At 36.3% G+C, this 19276-nt stretch overlaps 1 protein-coding gene across 1 annotated transcript; it reads right to left on the bottom strand.

Annotated features, from left to right (window-relative positions):
- Positions 1-8673: 8673 nt before the first annotated feature.
- Positions 8674-14687, bottom strand: LOC110782442 (uncharacterized). The gene is made up of 7 exons (XM_021986595.2): positions 14464-14687; positions 14340-14371; positions 13374-13471; positions 12896-12978; positions 10297-10374; positions 10118-10216; positions 8674-9174 (listed from the first exon to the last, which is right to left on the bottom strand). Exons 1-7 carry the CDS (start codon positions 14551-14553, stop codon positions 8908-8910), a joined length of 747 nt encoding a protein of 248 aa, XP_021842287.1. The 5' UTR covers positions 14554-14687; the 3' UTR covers positions 8674-8907.
- Positions 14688-19276: the final 4589 nt, after the last annotated feature.

The following is a 19276-nucleotide window of genomic DNA, read 5'->3' as shown; positions in this document are numbered from 1 at the left end:
AGGACGATAAAAGTTGGGATGCTTCGGATCCGTCGGCACACGGACGAGCAACCACTCCGTCTTCCAATTGTGGTCAGAGCTAAGGTAGGGGTACGCCGTGATGTAGTTCGGATCCCCCCTCTTTCGGGACTTCTTGTTGACAATGGTCCACCAACCATACCCATCACCCTTGGAAGCATGGTTGAGAACCAGATCGTGAAGATCCCGAAAAATAGCGACAGAGCAAGGGAAATTGACGAAGTCACACACCCATCTAAATCCGATTATGTGCCTCATAGATTTGGGTGTGAGCTGGGCCAAACTAATGTTGTACGACACCAAAACCTCGGATACGAACGGATCCAAAGGAAAGCGGAGACCATTCTCCAAATGGTGAGTATACACGGAAATGAACCCCCTCGGTGGATGAGTCACCCGAGGACGCTCTTGTTCAGGAAGCTCGCACCAGTACCCCAAGGCATGCTGAATTCCGTATAGCTCCTCGGCCTTCCGATGATAATTCCCTAACTTCGCTTCCACCAACCAGTCACCGCTGACCGATTTCTCCAACGGACCGTCGATCTGCGTGGTCTCATGCAAAATTGAGGCATACTTGCCCTTCGGATCAGCTTCCGACCAATGAACTGGAAACTCGGAGTAACGACGACGAACACCCGAAAAACCAGCTCTCTCACCAGAGGTTGCACGTTCATCTTCGGAAGCATCCCAACCAATCGAACTCTTCTCCAACGGCCTCTCCGAAGGTCGACCCCTCGAAGATTTCGGTAACCTCCCCGAAGGCACGTTCTCTCTCTCACTAGAGGAGCCAACAACGAACTTGTTTTTGCCCCTATTCTTTGCCATGGTCGCGAAATCTCGATCTAGGGTTTAGATTGAGGGGTAGAAGGAAGAACGAAGAAAAAAGGAGAACTCAGAAACAAATTACCTTTTTCCGAAGCGGAATTCGCCGATAAAGCGAACAACACAAGTTCCCGAAGTCTAAAGTTGGCCGAATTTCGTAGATCTGAAGAAGCAAATTGCACTGCGATCGCCGGAATTTAGAGAGAGAATGGGTTTGAAATAAGGAGTAAAAAGTTTAAAAGGAGCAAGGCACCCAGTATTTATAGAAAAGAGAAAGGGCGCATCAACTTCCTCAAACCCACGATCTCCATGACACAGTACAATTCCCAACACTTGTCATCAATGCAAATCATCCCTTTTCAAAAAGAGAGGGAACTTTCGGACTTCTGACAGCTGGAAACCCACCCATTTAATTCTAAATGGACCGGGTCTGGGGGGCATGTTGTTTGGGCTCCCAATTGATTCTCAATTGGGCCACTAAGTCCAAAGCCCAATGGCTCTAAACAACAACATCAAACCTACCAATGGCTATTCAGCCATCCATTAAGGCCCAAGGCCCAATAACAATAAGTGACCTATGGGCATTTATTATGCAAACACTATAAATAGGCCGCCAAGGCTCACACCTCAAGGTACGTCCAATTTATCGCCTTAAGACTACTCTTCTAGAGAACTTCTCTCTAGAATCCGAGCATCATTCTTACTTAGGCATCGGAGGGGCTTTCCTCGGAAACACCCCCGAGGCCAGTGACTTTGCTCTTGTGCAGGTGAATTCGGACTCCACTCATTCAAACAAGCAAGATCTTCAACACATACAAAAGGGCCTTCATTCGAAGCCCATTGTTTCCATCTTTACAACACCGGAACACGAAGTATGGAGTATCATTTTACACTAGTTACTTCGTACTTATAGTATCAAGTTATTTCTACCCAAAATGAAAACACAAATTTTTATTTATATGGGGTATACGATAAATATTGTACACCGAAGTTAAACTTAACGTAAAATGATTAAAAGTTACCATTATATATGTAAAAGTTATCTATATTTTAGTGATAAAAGTTTTCATTTTAATAAAAAATATTTCTTCAAAATCACTAATTATGTATAAAATTAATCATTTAACCCTTTAAAATGTTTATCTATCAACTTTTTATTTAATAATATAAAAGTTAAAGAAAATTGAGTAAAAATTAGAAAAAATGGGTAAAAGTTATGTTGATGTACAATAAATTTATTGTACAACTTGTGCATGCAAGATCTTTTGATATAAAAATACGAAGTATCAGTTTACACTAATTACTCCGCACTTCATACCACGTACTTATTAGGATTTTTTGGAGTACTATGCTTAACCTCAATTGTATGCATCAGATATATAGTACAAGTATAAATTTTCCAAAATGATAATCGTACTTGTTTCAGAATTTGATACATGTAAATTAAATTTTTAGTACGATAATATATTTTCGAATACGGAGAACTCAATATAAAATTCAGGCTCTTTTGTCAATAAATAATACTCCTTCGGTCTCGGAATACTCGCAACGGTTTGACTAGGCACGCTTGTCAATGCAACTTTGACCACCAATATCTTTAACTACGTATTATAAAAACTTATAAAAATATTAATATTTTGAAAATATATATTAAGATGAAGCCAAAAATATATTATATGCTAACATTTATTTTAATATACTATAAATAAAATAGGGTCAAAATAAATTATGTGAATAGTGCAAAAAGTCAAACAGTTGCGAGTATCCCGGGACGGGAGTACGAAGTAATAAGTTCAGGCAGTATGATAAAATCAATTCTCTGTTTACAAACTTACAGTGACTTATAGAAAATAATATACAGTTTTTTACTGTAATAATAAATATTTATAGAAAAATTAATCTTTGAAAACATTGAGATCAAATATTGGGATTGCCATGCAATTAATGCGAGTTAGCATTAACTGCTCGACAAGTTGGATAATGCAGTTCATGATCGATCTCAAATTCAAAGAAGTATATTGAAATCATACAAGAACAGTAGTTTACTACAGTTTTCTGTTGGAAGTCAAATTAATTGTTTATAATAGTCTTACTCTGAGAAAAACTAATATTTTGTTTATGACATCTAAAGCTATTACCCTTTCCCATGTTTATGTTAAGAAAACAAACTAATAACTATAATCTATAATGGAAGTGTTTGGTTAAGAAAAGTTTAGGGTGAAAAGAGAAGTATATCGGGCCCATTCTTCTAAATTTCTAAGGCGGGTGTTTAGTTGTTAGAGGATTGATAAAACAGATGTTTTAGACAAAAGGCTAATTTCGAAAAAACTAGTTATAACTTATAAGAGGGTCTTGGAAGGGTGATTTGTGATTGTAATGGCTATATGTGCCAAAGGTGGTCAAATTTACTAGAGTATATGGAGTACAAAGTATTACTATATTTAACAAAGATTCTAAAACTCCCCTAGAAAAAAATTATTTCAATATCCTTGAAGCTTACCAAATAAAATACTATTTTTTTTTTTTTTTTTTTGCGTATACTACCCGGTTCACCCTTAGGCCTAATCCGGATTCGGGGAGAGTTCTGGGTGGATAGGTTTCAGTCCCCTTTCAATTGTTGTTACGGAGGATCGAAACACGGGATACTCCATTCCTCCCTACCAAGTTCAGCCTCAATCACCACTGAACCAACATGCAATTGGTAATAAAACACTAGCAATCAACTACCAATCTTCATGATACAGCTCATACAAGCCGTTAGTCAACCAAAAACAACCAATAAACAACAGTTAATGTAAACATAAAGATGGCTGTGATCGGCCCGGCCCGACACGAAAAAAAAGCAAGAAATCATGGGTCGGGCCAATGTCACATTTTTTTGGAAAAAAAGCACGACAAAACACGCTAAATTTAATAAAATTAGGCTTAGGCACGACGGTCTGACCTAGCCCGGCACGACATCCCATAGACATGTGCCCTATTTTGAACTTTTCAACACAACCCAGCCCGATGCATAATGGGGCTGGAGTGGGCCCGACCCGATTAGGCCCACAACCATCTTTATGTAAACACCTAATAACAAACCCAGTGTCACCTAATTCTCTAATCAGCCCACGAACCGTGAACCGAAAAGGCGAATTATGACCATGAAAGTTGTACAACATAAATAGCAAACTGCGATCCCCTATTCAGTCTCCAACTAGGTAATCAGGTAACAGTGAGCAAACCTCTAATTAGCAAAGTATTATTTCATATATTCACCAAAGCTTTTTTTTTATTAAAAAAAAAAAAAAGGTACTCCATTTGATCGAATAATGGTGTAATCCTTTGATGCTATCTACTCTTCTCTAATCTTCAGTATGGATGAGATTGAAAATCAAAATACAGAGTACTCCTTATTTCAGAAAAGGGAGTCAATCTTTGGAGCCTAAAAAAGGGGGGAACTTCAGGTACGTAACTGTCAGCAATAAAATGATTGGAATTGTGGCATGCATAATAACAAGGGGAACAACTATCACTCTCAATATGTGAAACACAGTAAATTACAGCATCATCATCATCATTATTATTATTATTATTATTATTTTGAAATTGGTACAAAACTACAAATCCTGCTGTCTGCATTCATTCATTCAGCAGCAGGAAAATGCAGAGAAATTTACCAGCAACAAAAAATACTTATGATGATCCAAAAATAAATAAAAATGAAAGGTTTATTTTCTGAAAATTTTCTACTTTTGCCATCTTTCACAGTCAAATGCAGAGAAATTACCAGCAAAAAAAACTTATGATGATCCAAAAAAATAAATGAAAGGTTTATTTTCTGAAAAATTTCTACTTTTGCCATCTTTCACAGTTCATAGAGCCCTTTCATCATTTCGTCTCATCAGTAAGTCACCCCCACACAGTTTGTCCAGGATCATTTAAAGAATAAAGACTCTGTTTTTAGACTGTTCATTGCCACTCCGTACAAGTTATTCATTCAAGAAAAGGGAAATGCTTCCAAATCCTCAATGTGCAGGAAAATATCCTAATATAAATTCCATTTAAATTGATTGATGGAAAGATTAGTCTAATACTCTAATCTAATGGAAGTGCGGAACTAGGTTAGCAACTTCCCCTATTTTGTAGGTATTGGAATAGGAAATGTAGCTCGTTTTTGTCAACGAAACAACCACTTAATTAGCAACCTCTTGCTTAAGCCTAGTAGACTTACCAATTACCACACCTCTTTTGTATCTTAAATTAAAACGACCCGAAAGTGGGTCTTGAAACACAGTCTTTGAACTATGAATCCCGAAAACAGCCTACTGAAAACAAGTAAAACGGGTATTTGATCTGAAAGATCGACCCAAAATTAACCCGGCCTGTAGTTACCTACTTAAACCACTTCATTTAAATTAAAACAACCCAAAAGTGGGTCTTGAACAAGGTCTTTGAACTAAGAATCCCAAAAAGCCGACTGAATACAATTAAAACGGGTATTTGATCTGAACCGACCCAAAAGTGGGTCTTGAACAGTCTTTCCACAAACCAAAGCAGACCGGATACAATTAAAACGGGTATATGATCAGAAAAATCGACCCAAAAGTGGGTCTTGAACACAGTCTTTCAACTAAGAATCCAAAAAGCCGACTGAATACAATTAAAACGGGTATTTGATCTGAAAAAACGACCCAAAATTAACCCGGCCTGTAGTTACCTACTTAAAACCACTTCATTTAACAGATCTCCACCACACTTCCAAGCAAAGGAAACCTACAATATACGGTACTGGAAATAATGGTAAAAAGTCTCCTACTCCCTCCGTCCCATAATTATCTTCCTGTTTGACCAAAAACACGAATTTTAAGAAAAGTGGAATATAGCACATGAAAAAGTGGAATAAAGTACAAATGATAATTGAGTTGTATGGAAAAGTGGAATAAAGTACATGTGAAAGAGAATATAGTACATGGGAAAAGTGGAATATAGTACATGGGTGGGGTTTTCAATTCAATTTTAATTAATATAGTACATGAGAAAGTGGGGACCTTAGTAGCCAAAATTAGAAACAGGAAGATAATTTTGGGACGCTCGTTTAGGAAAGCAGGAAGATAATTTTGGGACGGAGGGAGTAATAGATAAAAGAAAAAAAAATTAACCCACAAAACCCGACTCAAATCGCTCGGTAGGAAAAAGAATAAGTAGTGAAAGTGATGGTGTTTGGCTCAAATTTGAAAATGTTAACGCAAGTTGAAACTGTATTTAAAACTGAATCTGAGTTAACTTCCAAACAAGAGATGGGTTATTTGTGGGGTAGGAGAAACAAAAATAACTATCACATTCACCCATCTGTAGGTTGTGAGGCTAACTTTGTAATGTCCTTTTAAGGTTTTTGCAGTCCTCTGATTTTTTTTTTTTTTTTTTTATAGCAGGTGGTGGACCTTTTTTGATAGAAGCTGCCAAATATGAATGTGATGAAACTTCAGTATGGGAAAACAGAAATAAAGGTCCCAGTTTTTGTACAGCATTCAAAAAACTCCCATCATTATATATTTATATCCATCAGTTATTTTCCATCCTGGAAATTTTATTTTTTGGGTTCTTATTTTGGGGGGGAGTTTGGATTTTAATTTTCCCTCCAATTTTTCTAAAGTCTGGATTTCCCCCTCAACCTCCGTTCTATTTGACTTATTTTTACCGAACTTAAATTATCTAAACTTATCTAAACTTAATTTATCTGGAAAAAAAAAAAACTTATTTTGTCTCAAATAAACTTAGAAACTTAGTTGTGTGTGAAAATGTCTGAAAAAAAACTAATTTTTGCTGATCTTATATTATCTTAACTTAACTGAACTTATCTGAACTTATTTTGTCTGAAATAAGTCAAAATAAGTCAAAATAAGCCGAACACAACAGAGCCTTATGATGGATAAGACTTTTGCTGGAACAATTACTTCCAGATTTTGATGTGATTGTTAATATACACCAGCTAAGCATATCTCAAAATTCCTCATTTCTGGATAAGACCTGTTAATGTTCACCTCATACTCCCTAATTTTATAGATATCACAAAAATCCTCCTTTAAAGCAGTAGAGGATGTGATGTGAATTTATCTTATACAAATCACAATCAACCACAGTCTACCATAGATCTGCCAGTATTCTAGAGCAAAGTAAAGACAACTACACAAGTAACAATACCAAACTCATGCATTTTTAGTTTGTTACAGACTTAGAGCATGTTTGGTATGAATTTAGGAAATGAAATGGATTAGAAACATTTAAGAAAGAGAAATGGTAATGCTAAGTGTTGCCATTATTTGTTGTTTGGTATACTCGAGGAAAGCAATCTCTTGTACATCAAATAAGTGATTGAGGAGGGTAAAACTTTGTTACCTCAAGATTAGCAATGGTAACAAATTGGTGATAATGGGTTACCCTTCGGAAATGGAATGTGTTATCCATCTCTCATACCAAACAATAGGTAATGGAATTAGTTAATTGATTCCATTTCCAACACTGGAAAAATGTTATACCAAACATGCTCTTACAGTTCATTGTAGAAAGGGGTTTATGACAGTGTAATCCAAGATCATCTTCATGCAGAAAGAACTGAGAGTCAATACTGGTAACAGAAACTAAGCTCATCCTGAAGTAATTATGTTCTTTCTATATTCTATGGTTTGAAGGATGGCCAAGAGGGTTTTCCTGCAATGAGGCCTACACCTTATGAACACATTATACGACTAACAAAGACAGAAACTCAAAAAATACCACCCAGGAACATATTGCTATCCCAACCCCTGTTTCAAGAACAAAAAGATTTTGATAGCATTGCAGATTCAATCACAGAAACCCTTACATGCATGATCATACAAGCCCAGAAGGTCGACCTAAAACTTTTATTTCTTGTAATCCTTTCCTTGTGCAACAAGGCACGCCTAGGCACAAGGCACAACCAGCCGCAGCCTTAAGCGCCTAGAACTTCCCAGGCGCAGCTCAGTCCAATAGGCGCAGGCAGGCGCGCGCCTTTCAGCGCCTTGGGTGAGGCGCAAGGCGCAGCGTGAAAGGCGCAGCGTTTTTTGTGCCTTTAGTTTTTTTTTTCTGTTATTTTATTTTTCTTTCTGGTTTTCCCTTTTTTTTAAAGGCTGCTATTTCTCTCTTTTTTTAAGCTCTTTCTTTCTTCACTACTTCTGTTTTTCTTATACTCTGTCCTTTTCTTTTGGCAAAAGGCTATAGCTTGTTTTTGGTAGTGCAGTAGCATAATTAATTACCATGGGAGGTTGTTAATTTTAACATTTTCAGCTTGTTTAATTACCATGGAAGGTTCTAATTCCGGCACTCCATCAACGGGATCATCTGGTGCTTATGAACCGGCAAAAAAATATGGAAAGCCGGATCCTTGCAGCATAATATGTGTTAATATGATGTATAATATGTGTTATTTTGTTTTATACCGAATTTTAAGTTTTTTTAGAAATTTATGTGCGCCACATATCCAAAAGGCACACGCCTGAGCCTTGCGCCACAGTGCACCTTGCACCTTTTTAAACTAAGGTGAACTACAGCCAATATGTGACCACTTCTTAAATTTGAAATAAACATGTCAGCCTAAACGTTTATTTCTTGTAAACACTTGCCCAACTTTGGGCTCATGTAGACCTAAAGGCGGAAAGAATGCGGCAAGAGAAAAGCTCAAGGAGTCAACGGTAACCACCAAAACTAAAGAAACGGAGTATCAATTGATCTGAAGTACGGAGCATTCAAGTAAATTCATCTTGAGAAAAGTCTGACCAACAGAAAAGCAAAGTTTACAAATGAACTACAGCCCAACAGTAGAGACATAACTTATAAGAAATAATGAAATACATTTGTATTTCTTGCATGAGTAACTGACTTTATTGATTGGAGTTTGAACTGGCATTCAGATCTACTAACAACTAGAATAAATAAAACTATTCACAAATGAAGATCTATTCAAACCTATAATAAGATGTAAAGAATCTAAATGAATAAGAGTACCTTTTAGACATATCTGGAGACATTTTCTCATCAAAAACTTGACACATCGCCGAGGTCCTCTCAGCTTCCAGTTTCTACATCGAATCCCGCACCAGTCCAGCCAGTCGCAGTCCCTCTCCCTTTCGGCAACGCCCCAATTCCCCTTCCTTTTCCTTGTAACAGGCTTTTCTTCTTTCCTCTTCCTTCTCCGTCAACACTTGGTGGTAGATTATTAACACTAACAGTTGGAACGGTATCACCACTGCTTTGACTCGGAGTGTTTGAAGCTACTCCATTTACTTCTGGCGTCAAAGCAGCAGGTGATGTGTTATTAGTTGGCGTGCCATTCTGCAAAATGTCATCACAATATCAAACAGAAACTCAGTCTTAGCCTCCGTATATTCATCCATCGCTCAATAATAGAACATATATCTTGCTTCCTCATCCAAAAAACAACATCACATAACAGATAGGTTTTGAAGGAAAATTTATAGATTTGACTACTGTCTATACTAGCTATTATTTGGACTACTGTCTATAAACACTCTAGATTTGACTACTGTCTATAAACACTCTAGATCCCGTTATTTAAGAATCCTCGCTCGATTAATGTGATTACTCCTCGATAATTATCATACATGCAGTTTACCCCTATACATCTTCTAGCGAACTAGCAAATGGCTCAAATAAAGAAGGTTTGGCAATTCATTGGGACACCCAGACAAGGAATACTGACCAGTTTTATTGGACATAAGGAGTCATTAGAGGCAAGACTACTTTTTTTTTCACCTTCAACTCACCCATCCCTAAATTAAAATAAATATTAAAGATCATGTAAATCATAGATGGAAGTGGAACCAATTGCTTGTTGGTTCAATGGTGATTGGGGCTGAACTTGGTAGGGAGAACCCGTGTTCGATCCCCCGCAACAACAATTGGGAGGGGAATGGAACCTAACCACCCAGAACTCGCCCCGAATCCGAATTAGCCCTAAGGGTGAACCGGGTGCTAACACCAAAAAAAAAAAAAAGGATGGAAGTGGAAGCTTCTTCTAGTTTCCAAGGGCGCGTATTATTTAGCATGTAAATGGACAAAAATCTCATCGATTTGTCAGTTATCTATTTTGATTGTGTGAAAGGAAGCACGGAGATTATCCGAATGCTCACAATACCTATAAAAGCAATAAAGCAAAATTCTGCTTAATGAAGACCTTGAACAGGTGCCATTTTAGGCTTCCATAACCAACAAAGAGAAATAGCTACAAACTATATGTATAATGGAAACAACATACATGCATAGTAGACGTTGATGCTCTTCCTGGATTCAATGCTTCTAGTCGCCTTTTTAACTGCTCAAGTCTTGCATACTGGGAATTACTGCTTTCTTGGACCTAATATAGAGAGCTGTGTCAGGAGATAGCACGTATATCCATGTATTTAAGCACATAAAACATGACATATACCGACATACCAATTGGTTCAAGTCCTCACATAGCCTCTGCTTAACTGCTTCCTCATCCTGCACAACTTTTAGAGCAGCCTCCCATACCTGACGTTATTAAATAAATACAAATAAGTTCAATAAAACACATTCCTAAAATTAAATCTAACATATCAAAAGAACTCATGCAGAAACATGGTGCATCTGTGAAAACACGAATATTCTATTTAAGCTCATCCACGCCAAAACATGGTGTATTTGTATACATAACCTGTAACCAAAATACAACAGAACGATAAAAAAACAGCAACCTTGTTTGGATTCCAATCAGATCTGTATTTGTCTTATCCTGTAGCTTACTTGTTTCAGGATTCTATACAATTGTTTCCTAATTAAGCAAGGGTGTTTTAAGATTGGTATCCAAAGATGTAAAATTCTTGATTATGGTAGATAAATAATGTCTCCTAAGTTGGGTAGGAGTACAAATCATGGCATTTATATAAAGAGATCATGAATAATTGTTTTTATTACACTTTTGAGATCTCACAAGACTCCTAGAAAACTAATTAATCAGTACCGTTCTTGAAAAGACACAAAAACGGAATCTTGTGCGGAAATTGTAAAACGCAATATAATGTGTAACTAAATATGAAGTAGAAATTTGTTATCATGATAACTAGAGTATTAAGGTTTTTCTCTTATATTATGGTTTCCATATAAATCTTGTTTCCCCGCATCACCGCATGTCCTGTCTTTCCTACCCTGCTTCTTGGCATAACATATCCATCTTCTTGTCTAGTCTGACCCGTATACCGTGTTAGCACCCGAATCAGGTAAAGTCAACATAGGTACACCGTGTCAGTGTAAGTCTCGTCAAAGATAAAAAGAATGATGGAAAGGAAAATAGGACAATGGAAACTCATTGCCAGGTCAACTACTGGGAAATTAAACCCCCTCCCCTACTATTTCAACTTATTAAGGAAATTTTCTTTTTAAGCTACAAGACGGAAGGCCAAATCTTTCCCTATAACCTCCTTGAGAGGATCCTATCTTACCTCCGCATCGAGGCATCCAGCTTTCCAATCTTAACATTTTCAAAACCAAGTAACCAACATAGCCTCAATATTTGCAATTTTATAGTATCATCCACATTCAGCAAATTATAAACATCTTTTCCACTATAATCTTAAGGAATTGAGCTCATTGAACATAAATACTCACAGCTCTACCCCATAAAAATCTCCCCTGAATTGCAATGGCAATTGCTCATTACAGAAATTCACGAGTCATTCCTCCACTTAAGCCACCTAGCATTAGCACAGTCAATAATGTTTTCATCAATCTCACTAATACCGTAAACAGTTGACCCCAAATACTTGACAAGCCCTAGTTTTTGTATAGATTTTTCTTCCCAGGTAACCCGGCCTTCCTGAACTTACACTACAAGAACTCATTTAAGTCCTATACAGCTGGAAACTTGACTAACTTTGTGATTCCAAAGTTTCCTTCCAAAGTTCTAACTTATCATTCACAGCTCCCATCTTATCACAACAAAAAGCAAAATATAAGCCACTCTCATCCTTAAACCCCATACATATATACATAACCACGAAACAAAAGAAATGAATTCAAATTAAATTCTTTATGAAAATGGTATCTCCTTGGTGTTCTCACTCTACAATAGTTCCAGCATCCCTCATTCAGGTCTACAATAATTCAAAAAAAAGCCTCCCTTGCCTCTAAGCAACTCGATAGCACTTCACATAGCACTTGATCGAAAGCCTTATCTAAACTTTTTACAGAACCATAAGTGAAGCCTACTATATGTCTACTACAGTACTCCATTAAACGTCTCAAGAGGTGTAACACTTCCATTGTAGATCTTTCAAGTATTAAACCATATAGATTCTTTGGGATAGGTGTCTCCCTCCACATTCTCCTCTCTATCACCCACTTACATAGTTTCGCGGTGTTGCCAGGTACAAACCAAATGAAAGTACTATTGCACCAATTAACATAAATGAAAATGTAGATCATAGACACTCAAAAACACAGAACTAATGCACCTGGGCCATAAATTATGCTAAGTTGCTAACTGGGCTCTTTTTAAAAAGAATCTTTTTCACTCCTTAAAACCCTACTTGATACTTGAGCATAGGTCATAGAGTATGTATCCTCCTTGGCCCACTTGGACACTTTCAATCAGACTAGAAACACCAAAACCTTAAGAAACTCGTTTAATCTAACAAGTAAATCGACATGTTCTGAATGCTCGAAGTTGAGTCCACGTACCACTAAGGTAAGTCATTGAAAGATTAGAAGTTAGGAACAATTTGAGATGAAAAATGATTACATCTAAAAGGGACGTATCTCCAAGTCCAAGCTCCAAATTAATGTCTAGTCACACATTAAAGGGATGATACAGTGTTCTGTAATGATAACAAATTAACGATTGAATGCTCTATGAATCTCGTCCTTCTTTCATAAACTAACAGAAATCAAGGTTCTAGCATCAGTAGCAGTCAAAAAAGAGGTTACTTACAGACTGAAATTATAAAGGACCGGAGGAGGGTAGGATCTAAAGAACAACTAAAAGTGGCACTGCCAACTCAAGTGTAGAAGAACGGACCTTTTTTGCTTGTTCTTCCTTGATCTTAGCCGCTTTAATTTGCTCATTTTGAAGCTCAATCTTCTTTCTCAAGTGTTCAAATGCTGCAATCACCACCAAATACGAAACTTTAATGACTTGCAAAGAAATATATTACCGCCTCTGCTTTACAACATTTGTCCTTCTTTCCATTTTCGAGATGTTCCAAAGTGATTGGTGTAAATAGTCGGTAGATGCACAAGCTTGCATTATTTTTACTCTTGCATCCTCCTTTGATCTAAACCTTTATTTAATGCAAGTTTTTATGCTAAATTCAATTGTATTAAGATGGATTTATATTGTATAAATATATAATAATGTGCATTCTTATGCTTATAAATTTTGTACAGCAATGCAACAATGTACTTCGACACAATGCAACACGTTGACTGTAAATAGGAGGGAAGGCTAACGGAATGCTTTGAAGTCAACAATATACTTCGTAAGAAACAAAACTAACCTGCATGCTTTGATCCTGCCGTAAGTTTCAGCTCCAAATTCAAGTTAGCAAACTCACGTTCGACATCACGAATTTTTGAATAATTTTCCTCTATGTATCTGAAGAATTCGGCAAAAAGAAGATCCAATAAGTACGAACAGACCAGCATCTTCACATGCAAGTATCCAACAATACACTACTTACAACAAGTAAAATCATGAGAATATCAATCAATACATGTCTGGCTAATGCTATTCCTCTTTACATAAAGATTATTAACAGTGAAAATAGCAATTATTTGAGTCTGCAATCACGATTCCCAACGTCATATCACAAAGCCTATAAACAACTAATACTCTGCAAATCTAGCCTTAGCATAAATCAGATCACAAAACCTCTAAACAATATTATAAGCCAATCCACTTTAGTAAATTAACAGCAATTGTCACTGCCTTCATCACAAACTTTGTGCATTTTACAAAATGTCGAAAATAAGTAAGAACAACAGTCTAACTGATGTTAAATTCAAGTAAAATCAACATAATAATAAGCAATCACGTTTTCAATTTTCACTCATTATGCTAAATGCTCAAATGAATTATGTTCAGAGAGGTCCAGAATAAGCGCAATAGTGTAATTGATTGATGTTAAATTCAAGTAAAATTGACATAATATGCCAATCCTCTATAATCATAAGCAATCAGTTCAGGTTTTCAATTTTCACTGCCATAAGCACAGATTTCACTCATTTTGATGAAATGCTCAAAATAATTTTGCTCAAGAACCTAATCAAATATCAAGAATCCTCTAAAGTAATCGCTACTCAATGATCATTCAAGGAACACAAGCAAATGTAGAATAATTAAACTTATCGATTTCTTAACAAGTTTCTGAACAATTCTCAATCATTTCACAAATGTTCGAAAGAATTTTTCTATAAACGTAATTAAAGACGTTAAAATCAAGAAAAATAGAATCGAAACTTACTTCCGGAGTTGAACCTTTTCCTGCTCGATAATCTATCATCAAAACCACCGAAAACCTAACATTAGACAGTGACAGAAAAACCGCAACAAACTAAAAGAGAGAAAATAGAAAGAGAGAGAAAAACCTTTTCGGTGTAAGCGATGACCGGAGCTTCTCGAAATAGACCGTCGGGACCAATTTCCGACACCAGCGACGGATTTACATTGTTCGCCATTGTTGATTACTCAGATGTTCAGTTGAGGAAAAAACATGGCGGTAGATCTGACGCTTAATTTATAGAAGATGAAGATATAGGGGAAAAGCAGAAAAAGGAAATGTAATTGGTAAGTGTGTGAGATCCAGTGGGCTAGATTACTGATGCAGCAATTTGATCATGGGAGGTGGTGACGTGGACCCGTGGTCCGTGTATTGTAGGAATTAAGCTTATACAAATTCTTATTTATAATGGGTGTACAATAAATATTGTACATCGGAGTAAAAGTTGACTCAAAATGATTAAAAGTTACCTTTATATAGGTAAAAGTTATCTATTTTTAATGATAAATTTTTTCATTTGGATAAAAATTATTTCTTCAAAATCACTAATAATGTATAAATTAATCATTTAACCCATTAAAATATTTATCTATAAATTTTTTAATTTTATAATATAAAAGTTACAGAAAAATAGGTTAAAGTTACAAAAAACTGTATAAAAATTATCTTGGTGTACAATAAATTTATTGTACACCTTGTACGCGCAAGACCTTTTGTTAAACTTCACGTGGAGCCTAACATCTAAATGTGGTGTTGGGCCGGGCCGGGCCAGGTTGAATTTTGGCCGAGTTCACGGACTATGGGAATAAATGGGTTTGGCTCAAGTCAGGCCCATTCTGTATCGGGTCGGGTCGGAAAGTTTAAAGCAGGTCCCAAGCCTACGTGTTGTCGGGTCGGGCCTAAGCCTAATTTTACTAAATGTAGCGTGATTTGTCGTGTCGTGCCTTGTGGTGTGTTTTCCAAAAAATTCGGCCCACGACTTCGTGCTCGTGATGGGTCGTGCTTTTTTCGTGCCCATGTCGGGTCGGGCTTTTACGTACCGGGTCGGGACGGCCAACTTTTCTAACATCAAGTGCGGGAGCCAGAGAAAGGTGAGTTCGAATTTGCGAAGTATTGTTTAAGAACGGAGGGAATAGCCGAATAGGTGATTCATATTCGGGTTAATACTAAGTTCATGTCCGTGCTTATAATGTGATGGACCTAACTATACTTAAAATGGAGTATATAAAATGAAAATGATATTAGTACTTATAGATAGTAGAGTTAGGCATGGGTCGGGACACCATGCGGGTTACCCGAGCCCGATACTAAATTAGTAAATTGGTCCGGTCTGGCACGATCCCATTGAAAATTTGGGATGGCATGATAGTCGCAAGACTGCAAGAGGCACGAATGATGGGCCATGTGTCATACATGGATATCATTTTAGAAATTTGGTACCAACTCGGCAGGAGTACGATGGGTCGGCCCGCTTGTCGGCACACTTATACCACGGCACGATCAAACACAAAACGATTCGGCCCGACATGACAATATTAGTGGAGAAAATTATAAACTAGATGCATGATCACTTCTTGTGAACTTTTGCTCTGGAAGATTTTAGGGGCAATCTGGATCCAAATCTTATGTTTATTGGTTACGATATAATTTCACAATTTTGTTTCCCTTCTATGATTCTATCGTCACTTATATTATACACCCAATTTTGTTTATGGAAAGAGTTGTTGGTACAAATTTTAGAGGTATAATGAAAATGCAACAAAACTCATATTTCTTGTCTGGTTATCTCTTGGAAACTTGGAGTAGTGCAAACTCCAATCCATGATACCTTTAAGGTACCTAAATAATCTCTTCAAAGCATCCCAATGTTCATGACTTGGGTTATGAGTAATCAGAATGAAAACAAACCAACAGACAGAAACGACTGAATCAATGAAGATTGCAACAGCCAAAAACGGTGTTTGGTGGGCTCCCAACACCCTTCCTTTTATGAATACTTTCTTTTACCCGCTCGAAGCTAATTCTTAATTAATATGTGAGTCAAGAGTCGTGTCAAGTGTCGAATCTTGTCTCCATGATGACTTGTTTATTAAATGGCTTTTGCATGTGGATTCTTATATTGTTTGAGTGAAGCATGTTACACTAGGATGTCGTTCTAGCTTGTTCGTACTCAGCTTTCGCTGACTTCGTGTTTCATATTTCCTTTAGTCGTGGCCTTTGCCTTAATGACCCTATGATGATCCATCGTTGCATTTGCGTTGTTGGGGAATTGATTTTTATTAACAGGTTTGTAGAGATAACTTGCGGGAGAAGTTATATCGAGCATGGGATGAAGTTTGAGAGATGTTTTCTCTTCTGCATTTATAAACTCCATTATTTCATAGTCATGACTACATAAACTATTTAATTGTTAGTTAATGGTTTTCTAAATGTTTTGGTTTGGGCCGTAATGGTTCCGATTTGTATGGAGGCCATTAACTATTTACTTGTTTTGAAAGTTAGTTTTAAATTCCGATGCGTAATTTTGGTAAATAGCCTTAACCGTTATCACCGTGACGGTAATATCTTAATGATTCCTTTATTTAAGTTTTAAAATGATTTTATAAAAGCAAGAAATTACTAGGGTGTTACACAATTATTCTAATAAGATACTGAGACCACAAGAAAGAAAGAAATATTAAAATAATTGGAAGTGGAGACCAAAATATGTCAAAAAGGAAAGTTGATCGCTTTTTAAATTACGGTCGTTTAAGGAAAGTGTATCTCTTTTTAAAATACGTAGGGAGTAGTAGAATTATAAAATTCAAAACTCACTTACCAAAAAAAAAAATGTTGAGTCCGGGGGTGGGTTTGGGGCGAGTGTAGTTACACGGGTGGGTAATAGATCGGGGATGAGCTTTATTTTTACCTGTTAAGAAAGAGATTGGGACGGGTGAGTACATTTCCTATCGTAGGTTACATGAACAGGGATAAGAATTTTAGACGAGTACGAGTGTGAAGACCCCAACCAATCTGAAAGTCATGATTAACTGAATAAAGTAAATATATAGTGGAGTAGGTGTTTAGTGATTTGGTAATGATGTAAATATAAACTGATTAAGTAGGTATGACTATCGAAGTGAATGGTGGATGAGAATAACATATGATTAACACGTGATGAATGAGGATGGCAATAATTTTGTTTGTGTACATTTATTTGATTTTCTTTTTTCAATAAATAATACACCAAATGGGTCAAATAACAAATTTATCCATCATTAATTTTAATTAAAAGAATATTTATAAGGTATTTGTATCCAAATTAAAGTGCAATCAGATAACCAAAATGTGAAGATTTTAAAATTCAAAACTCTCTTACCCAAAAATAATGTCGGGTCCAGCCGTCTAGGCTAGTTTTGACATATGTGATGAATGGGGATGAAAATAAAACGTGTATCGCACGGGTACCAGACGAAGTTTTGTCTATTTCTTATTTGTATTTCCTTTGTCTATCTTATTTGGGATGAACATTAATAAAGTCGTCTTTTAGATTGTTGCATATTAGCACAATAAAATAATAATGTTGCTACAAGAGTGTAGGTAGAATAGACTTATCTGGAAAATGTGAACAATCGGATGAACGTATAAGGAACAATTGATGCGCCGTGGGATACCACTGTCCTAGAAGACGATTTCGCACTACCTCCTGGTGCAGTAGAACAAAAGCGGTCGCCCTCCAGGATTAACACAACTCCAAATTTGTGTGCACTCATAAACCCGAATGGAGTCTGAATATATGCCCAAAACTAGAGAAATTTGAGAGAGGGAAGAATGTGTTTGATTTTTTTTTCCTAGAACCGTGTACATGTATTGTGTATGTATTTCCGTCCCTTATGGATGCAAAGAAATTTGATTAATATAATCATGAACTCTTTGAACTCCTAACGGTAAAAAACGGTTAAAGAAATTAATTGAGAATAATGCATATGAAGACATCAATTAAGCCAAGAGAATAATGCACATTTAAGGAATTAATCAATCCAACGGTTACAAAATCAATAGATTCTTGTAACAATGACTTAGCCAAAATGGTTGGATACGAAAAGGAATAGGTACGCCCACAACCCACCCGCGTCTACCAAGGCCAGAGCCCAAATCGATCAGCCTATATGCGCGAGTGAGTATGTCCATCGAGACTCCCTACTCCATTCTTAAAAATTAAGTATACTATACCTCAACATATAAATAAATAAAGTGTTTGATATTCTACCAATAAGGGACATTTCTCACTTTATACTTTTCACTCGTTTCTTTTGTTTTCTCAATAAGAATTACCACCATTAATGTCCTTATTCATAGTTCCAACTGAGCCACTAACATCCTTTCAATGATTTATTTAAATGCGTTATAGGCATGGGTTCACCTAAATAAAATTCTATTTACTAAGCATTGTCAAACTTAGGTTTAATTTCATGCTATGAGTCAATTGTTTGTTTGAGCTATGTATAGTCAAGATACAACCGAATTTAGAGACAAAGAACCAAAATAGATATGGTGTTCCCATATACTTCCTCTGTTTATTTTTCCTTGCAACGTTTGTCACTTTTTGCATGCCAATACACAACTTTGATAATTAATATCTTTAACTCTCTTTAAGCAAAAATTATAAAAAGTCAATATTTTGACAATACACATTAAGACGAATCTAACAAGATACCACATGACTATGTTTTACCTTACGTATATATCACCAACAATGATCAAAGTATAATATGTGAATAGTGTAGAAATCACAAATGTTGCAAGTATTAAAAATTGGAGGAAGTATAAAATATGGGGAAGCATGTGCATCCTCAAAGATATCCTGTGTAGGAAATAATGCCGTAAAATCTGAAAATGATAATAAATTGTAGACAAAAATA

The sequence above is a fragment of the Spinacia oleracea genome, chromosome 3 (assembly GCF_020520425.1).
Source record: "Spinacia oleracea cultivar Varoflay chromosome 3, BTI_SOV_V1, whole genome shotgun sequence".
NCBI lineage: Eukaryota > Viridiplantae > Streptophyta > Magnoliopsida > Caryophyllales > Amaranthaceae > Spinacia > Spinacia oleracea.
Note: the sequence above shows the minus strand (reverse complement) of the source record. Positions and strands in the feature narration are given on the sequence as shown.